This window comes from Myripristis murdjan, chromosome 5, assembly GCF_902150065.1.
Source record: "Myripristis murdjan chromosome 5, fMyrMur1.1, whole genome shotgun sequence".
Taxonomy (NCBI): Eukaryota; Metazoa; Chordata; class Actinopteri; order Holocentriformes; family Holocentridae; genus Myripristis; species Myripristis murdjan.
This window is the reverse complement of record NC_043984.1, coordinates 31,422,219-31,443,130: the sequence shown is the minus strand read 5'-3', so window position 1 is coordinate 31,443,130 and position 20,912 is coordinate 31,422,219. Positions and strand designations below refer to the sequence as shown.

General features: G+C 42.2%; 1 protein-coding gene across 1 annotated transcript in view; it reads left to right on the top strand.

Annotated features, from left to right (window-relative positions):
• The window catches only part of cdk18 (cyclin dependent kinase 18), a 55,557-nt gene that overhangs the window by 6,676 nt on the left and 27,969 nt on the right, over positions 1 to 20,912 (top strand). The window contains exon 2 of the mRNA XM_030052296.1: positions 19,803 to 19,938. Coding sequence (XP_029908156.1) covers positions 19,821 to 19,938 — 118 coding nt within the window. The 5' untranslated portion in view covers positions 19,803 to 19,820. The remainder of the gene's footprint in view (positions 1 to 19,802; positions 19,939 to 20,912) is intronic.

Below are 20,912 nucleotides of genomic sequence, written 5' to 3'. Positions count from 1 at the left end.
TCAGAAACGGACCCCAAGGTGTGTAAATCTGAAAACACCAGCTTGGCTTGTCCATGTGGATGGAGAAACAGGAGCTTTATGAAAATAATACAGCAGCTGGCATCTCTGAAGAGTGAAATTCACTAACCAGTGGTGTTAAGTAACCACAACCACACTGCTAACAGTAACTTAAGTTAAGAGAAAACATCAAAATTCACTAACTTCACTACGGCCTCTTGCTGGCCTTCAACAATCCTACAGTCCATTGTAAATTTCCTTTTCGAAAACAGGAAACTCACGGGACAGTCAAATACATATGGAGACTGTCCATCCAGAAACTGTTGAAGGCTGTGCTTTCTAACAAGTTTTATTCAGGGTTTTCTCTGTCAGGCATCCACCAGTGCAGGAGGCTGCCGCTTTCACTGACCTTTCACGGGAGTTGAACCTTAGAAAATCTGTCTTATATATTTCTGAGTCGTGATATCCTGTGGTTCATGGTGCAAACTCAGGAGAAATTAATGCTCTCATGGAGAAACCGACCTCAATTTTCTTCTGTGGAGTAAATCAAAGTGGGGGGAATCCAATTTCGCAACATAATGAAACAGCATTCTTTTAAGTCATAGTCATTAGCAGAAGAGAAGATGTGAAAACAGTGTGGTGCAGTATGGATGGAAGGATGTTTTCAGATTTATCCGGTTTACTGTGGACACGGCCGAAGTCAACACGCTGTTTCAGCACTTAGCAAAGCCTTCCAGCCCCTGATACCCACAGAAATCAGACTGGTCGGGACTGCATGTTATATTTGTCTGTAAATCTATCCTGGAGGGCCTGTATTGTTCTCTGTCTTTGATTCAGTTTGATTCAATTTAACTGAGTTGGATCCAATCAAGTTTTAATAGTCCCCTTGGGGAAATGGGGCAGTTGCAGTAGAAAGAAGCAATCAAATCCATTAAGGAAGAATGGGATATAAATAAGAAGAGAGCACATGGGGGCTGACAAAACAAACTAAACTGGTGATTGAAACACTTGGATATTAAGATCAGAACGTATGAATAAAACTGCACCGCTGGGTACAAAGGCGGGACGAGGCAGCCATTCTGTTGGTCGAAAAGATCACACACACACAACATCCACCCCATGATCTGCTCCCCCAGACAAGAGCAGACAATACAAAACGACTACTATGGAGAAGCAACAGTTTTGAATGAAAAAAAAAAAAAAAAAAAAAAAAAAAAAAAAGATGGATAGCTGAAGTCTTTGGGGTTTTTTCTTTGTTTGTTTTTCTTTTCAGTTTGTTTGTGTTGTAGTATTCTTTGTGTGTTTGTTTTAAAATGCATGCCTGGTTGTATGTAACAATGTACACTATATTACCAAAAGTATTCGCTCACCCATTCAAATGATCAGAATCAGGTGTCCTAATCACTTGGCCTGGCCACAGGTGTATAAAATCAAGCACTCAGGCATGCAGACTGTGAAACAAGACATTTGTGAAAGAATGGGCCGCTCTCAGGAGCTCAGTGAATTCCAGCGTGGAACTGTCATAGGATGCCACCTGTGCAACAAATCCAGTCGTGAAATTTCCTCGCTCCTAAATATTCCACAGTCAACTGTCAGCTCTATTATAACAAAATGGAAGCGTTTGGGAACAACAGCAACTCAGCCACGAAGTGGTAGGCCACGTAAAGTGACGGAGAGGGGTCAGCGGATGCTGAAGCGCATAGTGCAAAGAGGTCGCCGACTTTCTGCACAGTCAATTGCTACAGAGCTACAAACTTCATGTGACCTTCAGATTAGCCCAAGTACAGTACGCAGAGAGCTTCATGGAATGGGTTTCCATGGCCGAGCAGCTGCAGCCAAGCCACACATCACCAAGTGCAATGCAAAGCGTCGGATGCAATGGTGTAAAGCACGCCGCCACTGGCCTCTAGAGCAGTGGAGACGCGTTCTCTGGAGTGATGAATCACGCTTTTCCATCTGGCAATCTGATGGACGAGTCTGGGTTTGGAGGTTGCCAGGAGAACGGTACATTTCAGACTGCATTGTGCCGACTGTGAAATTTGGTGGAGGAGGAATTATGGTGTGGGGTTGTTTTTCAGGAGCTGGGCTTGGCCCCTTAGTTCCAGTGAAAGGAACTTTGAATGCTTCAGGATACCAAAACATTTTGGACAATTCCATGCTCCCAACCTTGTGGGAACAGTTTGGAGCGGGCCCCTTCCTCTTCCAACATGACTGTGCACCAGTGCACAAAGCAAGGTCCATAAAGACATGGATGACAGAGTCTGGTGTGGATGAACTTGACTGGCCTGCACAGAGTCCTGACCTGAACCCGATAGAACACCTTTGGGATGAATTAGAGCGGAGACTGAGAGCCAGGCCTTCTCGACCAACATCAGTGTGTGACCTCACCAATGCGCTTTTGGAAGAATGGTCAAAAATTCCTATAAACACTCTCCTCAACCTTGTGGACAGTCTTCCCAGAAGAGTTGAAGCTGTAATAGCTGCAAAAGGTGGACCGACATCATATTGAACTCTATGGGTTAGGAATGGGATGGCACTTCAGTTCATAGTATGAGTAAAGGCAGGTGAGCGAATACTTTTGGTAATATAGTGTATGTATGGTTGCATTTGTCTGTGTGAGTATGGATATTTAGTTTGTATGTCTAGTTTTAATACTTTAAGGATGAACATAAATAGATGTATTTCTATATGTTTTAGTAAAGTACATTCTGCTTCTCTAATGCTCTATTAAGATAGATAGATAGATAGATAGATAGATAGATAGATAGATAGATAGATAGACAGATACTTTATTCATCCCGAAGGAAATTCACATTATTAAGTTGCCAGATGTGAGCATACATGTAAGTAATGTAAGTAAACTCAAACCGAAATGGGAAAAAAATCACCAACTTTACGAGTATTTTTTTTTTTTAATTACGAGGAATTACGAGTAATTTTTTTTATTTAAAATTTTTTTATGTTTTTTTTTTTTTTTTTTTTAAACGCTAGTCATCTTGTTTCCAGATCTATTCAAGATTCTTGATACTAGTGGACTGATCTGCATTAAAATAAATAAATGAATGAATAAATAAATAAATAGATAAATAAATAAATAAATAAAAGAAACAAGTTAACCTGCACAAGTGGGATGATTGTCATCTCACAGCCACACTTTATGAAAATAGGATAAGATAAAAAAAAAAAAAAAACAAGATTATAACACTAACGATGAGATTAAATGACCTGTTAAGATGGAAGGTTTTGTTTGTTTGTTTTTTTGGCAGTGTATCAGTAGCAGCAGAACTGAGAACTGAGACAGCAAGACAAATGTGAAACCTGTGCATCCTGGAAACATGGAGGATAATTAATTAAACATAACAAAGAGGACAAAGTGTGCCAAAAGTTTTTGCATTCGCTCTACAGGTTATTCTACATCGATTTTACACCATTGAGATGACCAGCTGTTTTTGAACCGCTAGCTTGGTAGAAACACTATTGCTGTAATAACAAAAGACATTTTTTTGTTCTGTCAATAACAAAGGAGAAGTTGAGGAATCTGCCCTCTAGGAAAAAACAAAAAAAAAAACAAAAAGCAAAAAAACTTCCTCTGCTAATGTCTTCCTCAGGTCTGGGAGTGAAGCGTGAACCTGTGGCGGTACTGAACTGTGAGCTGCGATACTCAAAGCTCTGGTTGAACTTGTCTTTCCTCTTGTCTGCTGGAATCTCCCCACTCCAATTTCACAGTGTGCCCTTTAGGTCTTGCTTGAGTAATTTCATGCTTTCAGTCATAACAAACAGGCAGCCATCAGACCGAGCCTGTCTGAAGCTGATAACGTCTCTGTTGCTGCTCTGAAAATTTCCCGCTGTCTCTCTCTCTCTCTCTCTCTCTTTCTGTCTCTCTGTCTGTCTGTATCTTCTGATCCCCCATCGATGATTCTTCCTCACTACCTCTCACTTTCCTCTTCTTCTTGTGAAACTTTCCTGCTCTCTTCATCCCCAGAGGAGCAGATTAGTCTTTCTTGCGAGCTGATTCATCAGCGGTGACATTTTAAATGTGAGTCGTGCCTCTCGTCGTGTTGTCTCCCACCGCTCGCATCTTGGCTCCGCTGATGCTGTGATGTCACACCAGCCAGCCTCTGACCACTGACTTATGTGTGTGTGTGTGTGTAAGTGTGTGTGTGGTGTGTGTATTCGAGATGGGGGAATGAGAGTGAAAGCGAGCCAGACTTACAGTATGTGCAGACACAAAAGAGACAGACTGCTAAGAGAGATGAATCGTGTGTGTGCTCACAAAGTGAATTAGCCTGGTTATCGTTTTAATATGCGAGCATGTGTCTGTCTGGCAATCAGCCCGGCTCAGGATGGCTTAAACACACGGCCGGCAGCCCGTCAGCTGACAGCCAGCTGGGTCTCCTCCTCTGCTAGAGAACATCACCGGTCTGACATCGGTCTGTCAGAGAGGGCTTTATCCTGGGGCGTGCTCAGCTTTGACATATCCAGGTGCTGTACCATCTATCAGCTCCATCTTTACAAGCTCGCCGCTCAAGCTCGCAAATGTCACCCGTAATCTTCAAGTCAAAACTCACAAGGCAGAAAACTACAGTCAGGATTTGAGTCGGGTTTTCTTCCCTGCTGCTGACTGTAAACACAGATAACCAGGCTTATATCAAAGTCCTGTGTGATCTTGGAAGGCAAGACACTCAAACACATGGACTTAAAGGTCTCATATTGTGGAAAATGGGATCCCCCCCTTGTTTATTTTTATTATTAGTAGTAGTAGTAGTAGTATTAAATCAATAATAAGTTGAACAAAAGGAGCTGTAAGTGCTGTATACACATAGTGAATGCTGCAAAACGCATGGTCTCCAGAGAAATCCGCATAATCCATATTAGGAAAGTGTGCCTTTGAATGTGACGTTTGGATTAAATACAGATAATGTATCAAAGTCCTGTATAAACTTGGAGGGCAAGACGCCCACACATGGCCTCAAGATCAATGTGCATGCACATATAAGCACACGTGTGTATGCACAGTGTGCCAATGCAAACACATGTGAGTGCCAATGCCACTTTAAAGAGGTAATCCACGTGATCCTGTTTTTTTTTTTGTAGAGTTTATTACCATTATAATTTCTGTAGGTGGCGGTTATTTCTTTGTCTGCTGGTGGCTGTCGCTGGTCATGCAAGTGCCCTTTTTTTTCTTCTTCTGCGGAAAGAGCTATCTGATATCAGATAGCTTCAAGACTGGGCCCGCGTGATTTATAAACGCTGCCCTCAATTTACAAATTTTTGGCCAAGACATCTGAGTGCATGGATTGCAAATCTGTCGGCATGGATTACCAATCCGGGGGCATGGATTATGAATCCAAGAGCACGGTTTATGAACGCTGCACACAGATTCCCAAACCGAGAGTGCAGATTTACACTTTTTTTTTTTTGGCCTTTTTTCCTCAGCTGAGTGCAGGTGCAGCCAAAACACATAAAACTTTGTACATGAGACAGATATTGTTGAATGTTATGAGGTTATCCAAACTAGAAAAGGCATATTTTTTTCAATATTTTGCAATCGTGGGTGTGCTGGGTTTGACATCTGGGATATTTAGGGATTGTTTGTACAGGGAATATCACAGGTTTTAGGATAGTGGAGTCCACATTTGACCAGGTAGTAAGAGTAGTTTATGTGTAACAGGATCATAAAATAAAAAAAAGCATCTTGTCCTTTTGATATCAGGCTTTCCTCATAGATATATACATCATGTTCGGCATACGATGATTAGAAGCAAATGTGATTTATTGCTACTTTTAATGCGACTGTGTGTGCATTAATTTTGTAACCCAGAGTCCTGAATCAAAGATTGGTCCGACGGTAATCACATACGCTCAACCATACGCGCTTATGCCACATTTTTTGCCAGTTGAGCCTAAAGGGTCCTCACTCGGTTGACCCGTGGCAGTAAATCAGAGGCTTGAAATGTAACTCGGGAGAGAAATTTCCAAAACGACAACCATTGTGACGTGAATGGCCTCTTGCATAAATCAACACGGCCTGAGATACAATAAGCCGGTCTGCTGTTGACCCAACACTGTGAGATATTTGTTATTTGCTCATGGTCCGGGCTGTACAGTAGGCCCACTGTTCACACACTTGGGGGGTGGGGGGGTGTGTGACACAGGATGGGAGAGAGACAGGCAGAGACAGAGAGCAAGACAGATTTATCGCTGCTGTTGTCGAGATCGTTGCTGTCGCGTGTTAAGAGAAGATGCGACACCTTGATGCTCGCCGCGTCACTAGAAGACATTAAAAAAAAAAGAAGAAAAAAGTGTTTAGAGGAACGTGTTGGAAGACAGCGAGATAAACTGAGCGAGAGCGAGAGAACGACGACAGGCCGAGGAAAGAGAAAGACAGGGAGCCCATATACGGCCATATATCAGAGCAAATAAGGCAGCGATTGTTGTCTCGCGAAGCTCGTCTCCACCGCTGGCAAGAGGAGAGGGAAAGAGGGAAAACAAAAGGTCATCTTTATTATGACTTCAGCCCGGAGACAGAGGGAGGAAGACGAGGGCGTGACATCATGTTTCTAACTCCGCGGCCTGTGTATGTCGAAGTCACGCCGAGCAACAGGATGTCATGCTGGATATTTTCTACAGTTCATCCTTGATTTTCCATCATATGCACCTCCTGTTATTTTCCGCCCACTTTTTAAATGAAGAAGAACACTTTTGATTAGTTAGGGTTTATATTTAGATTTTTTTTATATGGTTGCACAAATATAATAAAATCAAAAAGAACAGACTGCGTGCATGAAACTGAAAAAAATGTATATATTGTGCAGTGGATGAATAAAAACCTGTGTGGACTACAGTATGCAAGAAAATAGAATGGTATAGTTAACAATAAATTAATGGTACATAATAAAAAGGGAAAGCAAAATGCAAACAAAGATAATTAGAGCTCAAAAGGAGCTGGTAAAGGTGCCAGAAGTGGATAACATGCCGTGTTTTAAGGGCCTTTTCATGCCTACTGTGGTTCATTTAAGGTAGTTATTTTCTACCCAGGCATTTTACTCCCTAATTGGGCTGGTTAAATGAGCTGAGAACATTTGGGCGGACACTTTGTGGGGAAAGGAGGCTTTCTTGGCACATTTCGAGACCAAATCTAGAGTTTTGCTTGGAGTAAGAAAGCGATCTGAAGCAATCAGGAAGCTGTAGAGTATGGCTTAAACATAAATATGATCCACAAACCCATCGAACACCAAGGCTCCCTGTTGGTTTACCTGGAATGAACTCCTTTCCCACTGCGAAATTATAGCCAAAGAAGGAAATCATTGCTCCCAAGTGGCTTTGGTTGATAAATTATGGCTGTCTTGGAAATTTGTTGTGTGAAACGGACCCGAAGCAGTGCATAAATGTGGCAAATTTAAAGCCCAATCTCTGATTCAGACCGAGACAGACACGTCGCCTTTCTGAAAATGCCCTAAAGGAAGGCGATGTTAAAACCCAAATCTTCAGTAATCTTATTCATGCACATGTCCCCACCAGACTCGGTGATCTTTGGCCCCGTCTGAGTCGGAGTCTGGGCACTTTCTCTGATGTTGCCTGCGGCGACACGGAGGAGGCAGGTGCTGTTGTGATCGCAGTGTTTTCTCTGTGATTCGTCTTGTCATGATTGAGAGACAAGAAAAAGAAAAAAAAAAAATCAACAGATGTGAACAGCTGATTCAGTCTGGAAAGAGTTATGAAGGCTATTTAAATTAAATGTCACTTTGCAACATGAAAGTGTTTACGGTAACACTGATCACACACTGGGCTTTAAGAGCAGGGCCGAGCTCGCATATGGTTGCATCCACTGCTTGGTACAAACCATAAAAACCTATATTTATGTTTGCCATGTTGTACATCAGGTAAACTCCTATTCTGTGTCATATTGGGCAACACTGCAGAAAATCTCCAAGTCATTTCATCGTTGGTGGTAAAATCTTGATTTTAAGATATGCTCAGCTTTAATTTATATTCTTTTCTTTATGATGCTTGCCTTTTTATCCTTTTGTGACAGCTTTGGGAACCAGCAGAATCAGTGTTTTCTCCAGAATCTTACCTTTATAAACTCTTAGTCCAAATGTCATCAGCATCACACTGCAAATGATTTCCATGTTAGCAAGTCATTTAGTCTCAAATTAAAATCTTAAAATCATGGTTTTCCTAAAACAAGTGGGAAAATCTGCCAGTGGAAGGAGATAATCTCACTTGTTTCCAAAGCAAGTTTAATTTAAGTATAAATCTGTTGAAACAAGGCATACCAAAGCAGATCAGTCCACTAGGATCAAGAAAATGAAATTTGGTTCAAGAAAATTCATTTTTATCTTTCTTCTGTTTATATCCACCTGTTGCAAAGCTACACTATAAAATTCGAACTGACAAAAAAAGGTGGAATAAGCAGAAAACTTGACGGTTGAGTCCACATGGATCTGATCGTTGACTCACTGATAAACGAAGTGCTCATTTCATTTTTTTTTTTTTTTTGTCAGCTGAGTCTGAACAGCTCCCACTTCAATCAACCCTCAGCTTTGCACAGTGCACCTTCAAGAAAAACAAGACTGAATTTGAGAAAAAATGAAATGCTAAGATGGATTTTTTTTTTTTTTTTTTTGCAGTTAATCGCCTAAACACTCAATGGTGCAGCGCGTTCTGATTGGTGCAAACCGTTCATCTCGGTTTCAGGTTTCCAGTCGAAAAGCGTTGAAGCTACATCTGAATGTGAGCTCTGGCTTTCTAGGCTACTATCCCTCTGGCAGAAGGAGAAAATATGCATTCAGGTCTTGTTTATATAAGTTCCCATTATGCAATGGATTTGGTCTTCACTGTACATTGTCTCCTCGGGGTAAATGGATGAATCAACCAAACACTTAATCGGTGCAAAGGCTTCTGCTATCCTGCGTTGCGTAAGTGTGTATATGTATGTGTGTGTGTGTGTGTGTGTGTGTTTGGATCCTGGCTGGATAATGGCAGCTAAAGTTGGATTAGCTGCATTACAGACTAAACACACCAGCTGTTAAACAGTTATCCTTCAGCCATGCTGCTTTCTCCGAGGCCAGCGCTGTCACGGCCATTCATCATTGTTAGAGAGAATGTGTGTGTGTGTGTGTGTGTGTGTGATATGTGTGTCAGACAGTGCTGCAATAAGCTGTTTTTCAGTGCATGTGAACTACTGGGGCAAACGGTAATGTAACCACAGGGCCAGGGTTGGTTTTAGAGCATATGACCTATCGCACACACACACATTAGACACAGATGTGTGTGTGTGCGTGTTGTCTGTCTCTCCCTATTCATTAGTCAGTGTTGGATTTATCTCTTATTTGGCGTCGCAACCAAAAGCACCGTTTGAGTTCTCAGTCCAGAGCTTCTTCTCCACAGGACCCGATGCACGAGTCCGAGGTGTAAAGTTGTTCGTCATGATTTTTTTTTTTTTTTTTTTCCCACAAGGTGCAAAAACCTGACTTCTTGTACACACCTACAGCTTGAAAGGGCAAGAAGCAATACCTCTGCTCCCCCGCAGGACAAAATGGCCATCACATCTCCGTGGGGGGGTTCACAGGGCAGTTGATCGAAGTCACTGACTCAACCATTACTTCACCACTTAAGATCTTTGGCTTTCAGAACTCACTTTGTGGTCTGCACTCTCCCACACGGCCTGAGAATCCCCCCCACTGGCGTTTTCAGCTGCTCAGTGATGGAGGATGGTGCTGCGAGCAAGCGAGGCATTTCAGCTGCGACAGCTAAAAACGCCTTATTCTCTAGGAAAGACAAAAAAAAACCCAAAAAAAAAAAACCAAAGCGGTGTTATTATATCTTACCTCTTCACTCGATATTGTGGCTCTCTAAGTTCCCTTCCCCTGCTCTAATTAGCTGACTTTACTCCTCTCAGCTGTGAAAGTGTGGCTTTGTTTGTGTCAATTAGAGGCGACTGAAACTTGTGTGGAAGTATGGTTGTCCTGCTGCTTGCTAATAGAGGCCAACGAGGGTTAGACATTGCTTTATATGCCCTTTAAAAATGCTTTTTGTGCTATTTCCATAAACAGGTCGCAAACAAGGGGGGAATTTGACAACTTCAAGAAGATTAGAAACGGTTTCAGAATGATTTAAAGTCTGAGCGCCTCTCCTCCTCCGTCCCCTTTCTGTTTTTCATTTCCGCTTTAATATTCAACTTGCAAATCACTAACCCGATGTGTGCTCTGAAGCCGCTATTGCTTTTTTTTCCCCCCTCCTTTTCTTTCTTTGCGTTGTTGTTTGCGGCCTCTCTGTCATTGCGCTCTCTCTCCTCCTCGACCTTCCCGGCCATCACAGCTTTTGTTGGCAGGCTGTCCTGCTGTCAGGAACAGGGACCCATGTCGGGTTTCGCCGGACGAGCACAGCGCTCGGATGAGGCTGCGGCGTCGCTGTCAGCGGGCTAATGGCTCGTCCCGCTGCTCTGCCCAAAGCTACTTTTCACCTGCCTCTCGGTGTTGTTCATTCAGGACACGAGAGAGAGAGAGAGAGAGAGAGCAAATCAGAGAGAAAACTCGCCTGAGGATTCATATCTGGGTGTGCGCAAGTGGGAGCATCACCCAGCATGCATCATGCTTGCCCATGCCTGTGTCTATATAGACGGGCTGTTGAATATGTGTGTCATATTTCTGACGAGCGTGCCCGCTGACCTGTATATAAAACCGTGAAGCCCAGCGAAAGAAGCCCTTCGCGTTTTCCATCATCTGATCACGTCACGAATGAGCACACAGGGGGTGTTGGGTTTATTCATTTTTCCACAGTTGTCATGGGTCACTGGATATCTGATCATTTAAAGCAAGTAGCCTTTTTTTTTTTTTAATTTTATTTTTTTTACCACTGTCCCCTCCAGAAGTGGCTACCACTGAGATGCCCTTGAGCAAGACACTTGAACTCCCAACTGCTCCAGTGGAGTTGGTGAGTGGGCCAAAGGACAACAGGGCAGAGGGTGTGTGCCCCCCCCCCCCCCCCCCCCCCCCCGTAACTACTCTGCCAGGCTGTTGCTGAAAATAAAAACGTGCTCTGAGTCAACTGCCCTTAATTCAATTGACTCACTTGCCATTTGACTCAGTGAAAGTGAGGTGGGATGTGTTTAAATGGCCATAATGGCATGAGATCCAATATCTGGCACAACCCTACAAGCACTGGTGAGGAAAAAAAAAAAACAACAACAACAACATAATGATGCTGTTTAAGTCGTTCTAAAAGCAACATCTATCACTTCTTCATGTAACTTATTTCTGTATGGCATGAAATGAACCATGATGCAGCGGAGAAAACTTGAGTCAAACCCCAAGGCCCATGACTGGACATGACTTGTGCTTGTTTTGGCTTTTTTCCTGGAATATTTTTCACTTGCTTCTGTGACTATGTTGTTGAGAAGATAGAGATCTGCGCTGTAGCCTGCAGAAAGACGGATCAGGAGCCAGGAAAAAAACACAAGCAACCTTTCAAGAAAACCGCGTCCTAACAAGTTACTGTTTCAAGTCATTTAGCCTCATATTCAGTGGTAAAATCTTGTTTTTCTTGAGTACAAATAAGAGAGATCAGCCGGTGGGGTGAGATAATTACACTTGATTCCAATGCAGATTCCCTGGTTTCAGGACTTTTTCTGGGAACAAGTATAAATGTATTGGAACAAGGCAGAATAAATATAGATAGCCCACTAATATCTTGAAAATGGCACTTGATCTCATTCCACTGGCAAATTTATCTCACTTGATTTATAGCAAAACAAGATTTAAGTCTGAATATGAGACTAAATGATTTGTTAACATTTTTCTGCAGTGAGTCTATCCATTTTGGTAATAAAAAAAAAGCTTTGATGAACCTGATTATTTACTGTGGACTGAGAGGACTGTGGTACAAATTTTGCAGGGAAGAGAACCGAGGCATTATGCATTAACGTTACATCTGAACGGCATATGTGAAAGCACATTTGGTCAAACAGAAAGGAAGAGATGCCCTCCCTGATAAAAAGCTGCAAGGGGAAGGAGGGGGGAAAGAAAATAATAGATCAAAGTGTGACAGGAATGAAAAGAGAGAAGAGAGTGGGCGCTGCAACAACATGAAGTGCGTTAGCATCCCGATTTAATCACATCGACGGGAAAGTGCATCTCTTGGAGCTGATGCATTTGTGAGATTGGGTGTCACAATGTGTGTGTGTGTGTGTGTGTGTGTGTTAAACCAGACAGTGTCACACAATCTAAGGCCAGCTTTCTGCCTTCAACCAAGTGGTGGAAAATGATGCCAAACATTCCTGATTGGTTGCAAGCATCCAGGGCCTACAACGTACCTTCCCTCAAACAGAGGAGTCTGTTGTCTATAAGCAAGATAAATGGAGCGCACCACCAGAGGGAATATGCACATTCTCTCTCTCACACACACACACACACGCACACACGTACACATACACACACAGTCAGTCCCAATCAGGAATTTTTTCCCTGGCGACACATGCAATTAAGTTGTTCCAGAGGGCAAATGAGAGAGCGGAATGAATAAAGAGAGGGTCCCCATCAAAGGCCACTGGAAGCCATCACGTTCTCCCCCGTCCTATTTAGAGAGAGGACACCAGTTGCATTTTCAAACACGGAGGCTGAGCGTCGGGTGAGCGGGGAGGGGAGAAAACAAGAGAAGACAAGAGGAAGGAGGAATATCAACGTTTAGAACCTGGACTCGGCGTAAAATGCGATTTTGCGTGGACTTGCGTGGCCGTCTCCCGTGGAGGAGACATCGCGAGCTTTGTACATGTCGCACCCTCACGTCTGAACGTACCTCAATCTTCACCTTAGAAAGTGACTGATTGGCAACTATGACCTGTCGAGAACAAAAGGATCAAACCGTAATGAATAAAACAAAGTGTCTCCGCAGAGAGAGAGGGATTTGAGAAATTCTACATCAGTGTGAGCCCGCTCCTGGTTTTATATGCTGAAAAAATAAGGACTTCCTGCACATTGGATCTTGCTTGGCTTTATTTGTGCAGAGTTTCATTATTGTCTGACAGAAAATAGACACCAATCAAAGAATAATAGGCAGCAGAGCACAGATACACTATTAAAAACTAAATAAGTATAGCCTAAATAAGTAAAGGAGACACTGAAGAAAGGGAAAACGGCTGCAGGTTTCAGTTGTTGTGAAAACATGAAATCACTGATTCTCATTCTGCATTTTAAAGGGAAAGGGTTTGACACAGTTTGTTGAGTTGATTTGTGTGTGGAGCGTAGCTGAGACTAAGCCAGGTGAGTTTTAAATTGTCTGTCCAGACGAAGAAGGCTTTTTTGTCCATTTTGTTGATTTTGTCATCCTGCTGGTGCTTCTCTTTGAAAACATCAGAAAGCAAAAGACACAAATCTGCTGTACAAAAGTGTGGCCGTAGCCTAAGAAGGCCTGAGACGGCGCTGCCAGTGTGTCAAAAGCAGTTCAGCATCAAGGAAAGATTAAGAAAAAGAGGACCTCTAATATATTTTCATCGATTTATACATAAAAAAAGTCACCAGAATCGCAATACGTTTTCTGGTTCTGGACCCCATGTGTTGGTTTTGAAAGTCCATTTCTCAAATCTCAAGGATGTCAAGTAGGATTTGCTGGCTGACAGTGACAAAGCTAGCTGACTGGTCTGAGAGGATGAGGATCAAAGAGAGAGCAGGAGCAGCAGCAGCAGGGGTATAAAATGCCTCCACAATGAAGACTTAGACCTGGGGAGGCACTGATGTCCCTGTTTCATTGCTGACACTGATACTATCAACTCATCCCAACGACCAACCTCATCTATTACTGTCAAATAAACAGTGCAGCCTTGGACCATTAGTTTGTGGTCACTGCACAAAATAATTTTCTATAAATCCTTCCACAGTTTGCTTTGATGGGCTTTTGATTTTGGATATTGCTGTTGGGTAAAATCTCCGATGCTAACTGGCACCGGTGCGTGCCCAGCTGGACCGAAGCCAGCCTTGAAGTCGGACGGGTTGGGGTCCACCCTGCTGTGAGAAACACTGAGACGCTTGGTTTGAAGCAGCGAGTTCAAGATCTTTGAAGAAGTCACGAAACGTCTGGGGTTGAAGGAACGAGGGCTGATCTCATGAGCTGACAAGAAGCCTCTCACTTGCTTGGAGGCAGACGCTTCAAAGTCCAATTTCTGGGAGGAATTGTCGTTGGCAGTCAAAGGGCGGATCAGCAGTGATGGTCCAGACATGGGAGAAAGAAGAGATGTTAAAACCAGATTACTGGAGTTAGCGGATAAGACAGTGAGGGAAGTTGGGGAACTAAAAGTGGTCCTATGATGCATGTCTCTCCTGCTACAAGTAACGTCTTCCAGATTATCTCCAAGCAATGAGCGCCTCTCTATTGACTTTAATAGCATTACAAAGTAATTATATTAACTACGTGCCACGGCCTTTTAAGTAATCAGAAACTCCAACACGGTATCTTTGATTTGACTAAGCACTGAATAAAAAAAATGATGACACCAAACAGTAGATGCCACAAATTAAAAGGGTAATTTTCATCCATATCATTATAATCAATACTTGTCCTTTCTAATAAATACACAAAAGCAAAATGCAAACAGGAAAAGCACCTAACATCTCAGAGCTTCTGACATATACTATTTTTTTTTTTCTGCTGACACCAGTTTGCTTGAGTGCTGGGTCATTTTTTTACTGTTTTAAGCTTCAACTCCAGTCTCTCTTTTCTGCATTTGAACTTCACTGGGAGTATTTAGAAAGTAAGAAAGGAAATTTTAAAATATTTATTGAATATCTGGACTAATAAATGATATCCTACATTATTCTAAGAGATATAGCATGGCTCAACTCAGCCATGCTTCAAATCCTGAAATAAAAAGGTGTCATCTTTTTTTTTCTGCTTTATTTGATAGTGACAGTAGAGACAGATAAGAAAGGCGGCAGAGAGAGGAAGAGAGAGGGGATGACATGCAGCAAAAGGTTGGAGACTGGATTTCAACCTGCTGCAGTAAGGACTCAATATATGGGCTAAATATGAAGCATGCACTCTACCATTCATTCAGTCATTTTTGATAAGCTCTACAATGTAAGGGTGGTCCACTCAGATTCACATGGAGGATATAAAATGTATCGAAAACAGCAAATTATACCGTAATTTACAGTACTATACTAGTTATTTTGGACTATAAGGCTCTGCTTTTTGAGGAATCCTCACAGCACAAGAGAATCCACTGAGTGCAGTAATCCTCCCGCATAATGAATCATGAAAATCTTACAATGGCAGTAGGCACAGTAAAATCGTAATTAGCCGACGTGATACAGCATGACTTCAGCAGCATAACAAAAACTGTGAGTTCATACAGACTTTCGACACTTTGAACACTTAAATATGATTGTCAGAGGCGGATGCTGATCAACTTAACTTGGTTGATAACACTGATTTCTCTATAAATCTTCATGCCGCCCTGTCTTAATCTTGTCTTTAGCTTGTCCTTATTCGACCTTCCTCTACTTTTGGCAGGTTTCTCTGTATTAATGAAATTTGCTTTATCTGAGAGTTTCTCAAAAATAGATTTGAATGTTTTCAGCCTTGATTTGAGATCATTTCAGGTTAATATTCATCTTGGAAAGCAGCTTTTTTTTTTTTGGTCATGTACTTAAATCTGTCATATAATTTCTTATAAGCCCTGAGGAAAGCTCTGCGCCGTTGCCTCTCCCCACCCACAAACCATTTGGATGCCCTAATGATTTCCTCCACTGCGGTCGTGAATGCTGGAGGGAAGACGTGCACCCTGCCATGATACCAGTTGTCAAGTGCTGCCATGCCGTGGTGAATTACATTCCTGTGAAACATGTTTAGGAAACAGAGCTCCGCCACGTTTTCATGATGTTTGGTGCTCTAAAGAAACTGCGACCCACTGAAGGCTGTGTTACACCGAGCCAAATGCATTTTCCAGGTCCACGTTTTCAATGCTGAGATCTCTCCTCTTGAATTTGACTCAAAATTCTTTGTTTTAAAACGGCTAGTGTTTCCGCTCTTTGCACAGTCGTGTTGATCAGCTTGCTCCTTTCTATCTGCGTGCTATTATACCGAAGAATATCCCTTCCCCTCTCGATTCAGGAGCTGAAATTGATTCATCTCTAAAGGCTTTTGCTCTTTTTGGAATTAGCGTTCCTCCTGCCTTCTGCTCTCGTCTGTGGATTATTTGCTGCTCCCGTGCACAATCCCATCCCACTAAAGCTTATATAAACATCTTAAGACATCTGGTGTATTTTTGTTTACCTGATAATGGTGCTCCATGAGGCTGCAGGGCTGACAACACTCCTGAATTGTGTGGCTCTTTCTGTTTTGGCAGGGTAACAGCTATCTGGTGTTCTAATTTTAATTTTATTTTTCCACGGTGTAGTTCCATGAGGTCCTAAATATTTAAACTTTCACTATCAGTGCATCTTTTCTTGGGTTATTTTCTCTTTTTTGCAGAACAGTGATCTGTGCAAAACGCTATACTAGCCTGTTCATTCTTTGTTTAGTTTCCTCACCAGGCCCTGTTCAATGCTATAAAGTAATTCAAAAAAAAAAAAAAAAAAAAACATCTTTCTCATGCCTCCACTGTTGCCTTTTAAGCTGCTTCATCTCCCACACTAATTGTTCAATTTATGGCTGCCACCCACGCTTCTGTGCTGTTGAGACTGTTTTCTTTCCTTTTTCCTAACTCAAGACCTTTGTGAGAATAACTTTTACTTGTTCACATCTACAAACAACAATGCACAGTTAGTTTGGACCTCTAATCTGACAGGTCATACTAATGTCCAATACAAGTCACTGTACATTTCAGGAGTTAAACGCACATAAGATTGTTAAACACAATCAGTTTAGGTGTAAAAACTAAACACAAACTACACATGTTCATATATTCAGTATCCAGTTTATCACCAGTGGAGCAGCTCAAGGCTATGCTGACCACAGCGCAAAGTTAAGTGCTTTATAAAATCTGGTTTCAGACTAAGCAAGGCCACGAAAACCACACGTGATTTAGTGCTCTTCCTCGTCCAGGGTCAGTCGGGTCGTATGTTTGACTTCCTTGCCCTCCGTGACTCCAGCCCGAGCTTTTCCTTCACCAGGCTCGTCTGGCCACTGGGCAAAGAGGAGGGAGGCACGTAGCAGAAACAGAAAAATAATGACTTTGTCTCTTTGAGGGGCAGCTGGCATCGGGGATTGACTGTGTGGCCTGAGCACATTGGTCATGTCTGCAGCTGTTTGATGATGTGGGTCAAAGGGCGTGTAATTGGCATGTAATTCGCCTCAAACACAATGCTTAATATCAGCGGCCATGTGCCCTTCGAGAAAATCTGCATCGTGGTAAATCATTTATTCGGTCTTGTTTTTCTTAGAACGAGGTCTGCCCGTGGAATCCAATGCTATTCAACTTGAAGTAATATAATATAGCTCATTTCAACATATTTATACCTCTTCCCAGAAAAAAAAAATCCTGAGAAAAATGAATCTGCAGTGGAAAGGGTTCAGATTAACTCATCACACTGGCAGATTTTTTTATTTTTTTTTTTTTAACTTGTTTTAAAAAAAAAAAATACAATTTTTACAACTGGGTATGACACTAAACGGAGATTTTTTTTTTGCAGTATGCAAGACACCTCAGAGGGGATTTGAAAAGGACATGTGTGACACGGAAGATTCCACTGAGTCAGTCATAAGATCTGGATACACCCGGGCGTTTTCCATCATGAGCTGCTTGCATGCATTCACATGTGTGTGTGAGTGTGTTCACATGTGTGCATGCATTCATTTCCACGTGCATGCGTGGATACTACTGAACGGAGAGCAGCCAGCCACCTGAGGTGTAGAGCAGGTGCTGCATCTAATCTACCAAAGAGTTTTTGATTGCTCAGAGACACAGAATAATATCCGGATGGGCTATTAAGTCATAAAAATAACAAAAGGGATTCAGGAGCCTCGCTCAGACTGAGCCCACTAGCAGGCAGACGTAGCTCTCAGGTTGTCAGAATAATGAGCATGCACAGATATACTCACACACACACACACACACACACACACACACACACACACACACACACACACACACACACACACATAGGAATCCATGATAGTAAAGGAATCAAGAAGACAAGCCATACCAGCAGCCACTGCAGCTCACAGAGCGGAGAAGCTGAAGCCTGGAGACGAGTGAAAGACGGAGCGAGAGAAAGACTGAAGTAATAAGCAGCAGGCTCGGCTGTGGTTATGTAACCTCTGGAGCCAGCAGATGAGTGAACGCACTGATCAGCTGCTGTCCTGCTGATCTGCACCTCATTATCAGATGACAGAGAAACCTCTCCGCGGTCACCCTGCACACAAACACACATCGCAGCCTCACGAGATGGCTTTGTAGTGCGTGTACACACTGCATGTTTAATGTCTAGTTTATGACTGCAGATGCACCGTATCTAAGGGATACCCTCTGTTTTGCAGAGAATTAGCGCTGATCTTTTGCTGTCGTTGTTTTTGTTGATGGTTTTTTTCTTCTTCTTCTTCTTATGTTCTGCATTCTGCTTTCTTCTAGCCATCTGCAGCGATTTGTTCTTAGCATCTGTAGTTTTGTCACATGGCCATATGGAGCAAAATAGTTACTGATTGTTTACTTTCAAGGAGATGTTTCTCTTTTTTCTTCATCAAACATATTTTGCTTGAGACTGGTTAGTGTTGGTTTAATTGCAGCAGGGTTTTGAATTGGTGCGTCTGTGACTTTATTCTATTTATTGAACCTTTATATAAACGGGGAGTCATAATGAGACCATGTTCTGTTCCCCAGATGAACGCTGTATATCAAAGGGTTAGTCTCACATCAGTGAACGTGACAGATCCCAAAGATAAAGAGTGAATGAATGCATGCCTAGAGGGAAGGACGGATCGCTTCATGAATGCATAGTTATATTGTATGATTACATGGATCGTTACATGGGTAGAGAAGATGCAGATGGATAAGAGGATATAATGTGATTGGTCATATCAGCCGAGGTTTAGACTTAAATGCCTTTTCAAGTTACAATTTGTAGAAACTCCAGTTGGAATACACATTTCTACTACAGAAATTGTGATTCAAGATGTCTACAATGAAGTTTTTCACAAGTAAAATCCCAGTTTAAGATATCTACAATGACATTTTTCCATCCATAATTGAATTTTGACTAATCAAAAAGTAATTCAGGATATTAGTTTTGACTCGACAGATATATATCATTGATATCTAGAAGTAGAACCACACTAGTCAGAATATCGATATCTGGATTTACAGATTCTGACGGTAAAAATCTAATTGTAGGTTTACATTTTTTTTTTTTTTTCCTAATTTGACTTTTTACCAGTCAAAAACAAATTGCAATTAAAAGTGAATGAGACTCCCTGTAAGTCAATGGGGACAGAAATGCCGAGTGAAATTTACATAGAATTATGACTAGTCAAAGTTGCTGTATGGATATGTAGATGTAATATTATGACTAGTAAAAAAACACATTGTTGATATCTTGAATGTGGAATATCTGTTTGTAAAAATGTCACAGACGTTCAACTGGAGTTTTTACCACCAAAAATTGAGTTACACTTGTAGAGTTTGATAGCCATGCTGGTTATGTTTCATCTGAGACGAGCGATGTTTGTTTTCATGAAATGGGATGGAAGGATGACTGGATGGGTCAAATCATGGATCGATGGAGAGACGATGTGCATGAATATATTCCTGTTTTTGTTTGTACATCACAAATAAGCAACTATGACTCCTCTCTCTCTCTCTCTCTCTCCCCTAGGCTCTGCTCCTCAGCACCATGCACAAGATGAAGAACTTTAAGAGGCGTTTCTCTCTTTCCGTTCCTCGCACTGAGACCATTGAGGAGAACGAGTTCACCGAGCAGATCAACCAGCTCAACATCCGACACACTCAGGGTAAGAACTGGCTAGAGCCCGGTGCAACAGTAAAGCACCCATTCACACCTACAACATACAGATAGACCTCATTTACTGGAGCTAGGAGTCCTGCAGGAGTTGTGATTTACAAAGTTACCCTGATGTCCCTGATATCAGTGTGGTTGACGACATCAAAGCAAACAGACCAGTGGCTATCTCTGAATGACGTGGGCCATCGTCTCACTTGCTCTGTGTGCATTAAACAGAGGCAAGTGACAGGACACGAAGCAAACACGATTTCTGTTGCTAATGAGTGCACACATGTTGCGTGTAAAGCAGTGAAAGCAGGTTACATGTGCAGCTCAGGCACTGCGTTTCAAGGCACGCTTTTAATCTTGTATCCAGCAGCTTTCAGTTTTTTTTTTTTTTTTTTTTTTGCTGCTGTGATTTTGTGGGTGTGTTTGGAACCTCTATTAACTTCAAACCTCTTTTTTTTATGATTTGCATACACTCAAAATCGAGGACAAATCAGGGTCAACGCCTGCTAGTCAGACTTTGCAGACTTTAGTTGTTAACCTTGCAGCCAAGTTTTTCCACTGTTCCCTTTTTCAGGTTCATTGGTTTTGTTGGTTGCCAGAAAAAGATCAAGCCATTATTATAGCCTTTTATAAGCAATTGAAATGGCTGGGAGTCCGGCCCAGTGGTTAGACAAACCACCCCGCAACCAAGAGATGATGGTTTCATTTAGAAAGTCCTGAACTCTGAACTATTCTACTTCCCTCTTTTGATCTCTGTGTGAATGATCAGGACGGTTTTATTAATATCTCAGAAACTGCCGTCTCATTCTGGGATTTTAATTGGAAATACCAAAGCCTTCCTTCCTTCCTTCCTCCCCTCCTTCCTTTCGTGTCTGTAGCGGACCCTCACAGATTAGTCGAGGTTTTCCGGCTGGAGCTGGTGCCGCCACTGGTGCTGGGACACGGGGGGTAAGCCAGCTTCAAAAGGAGAAATGA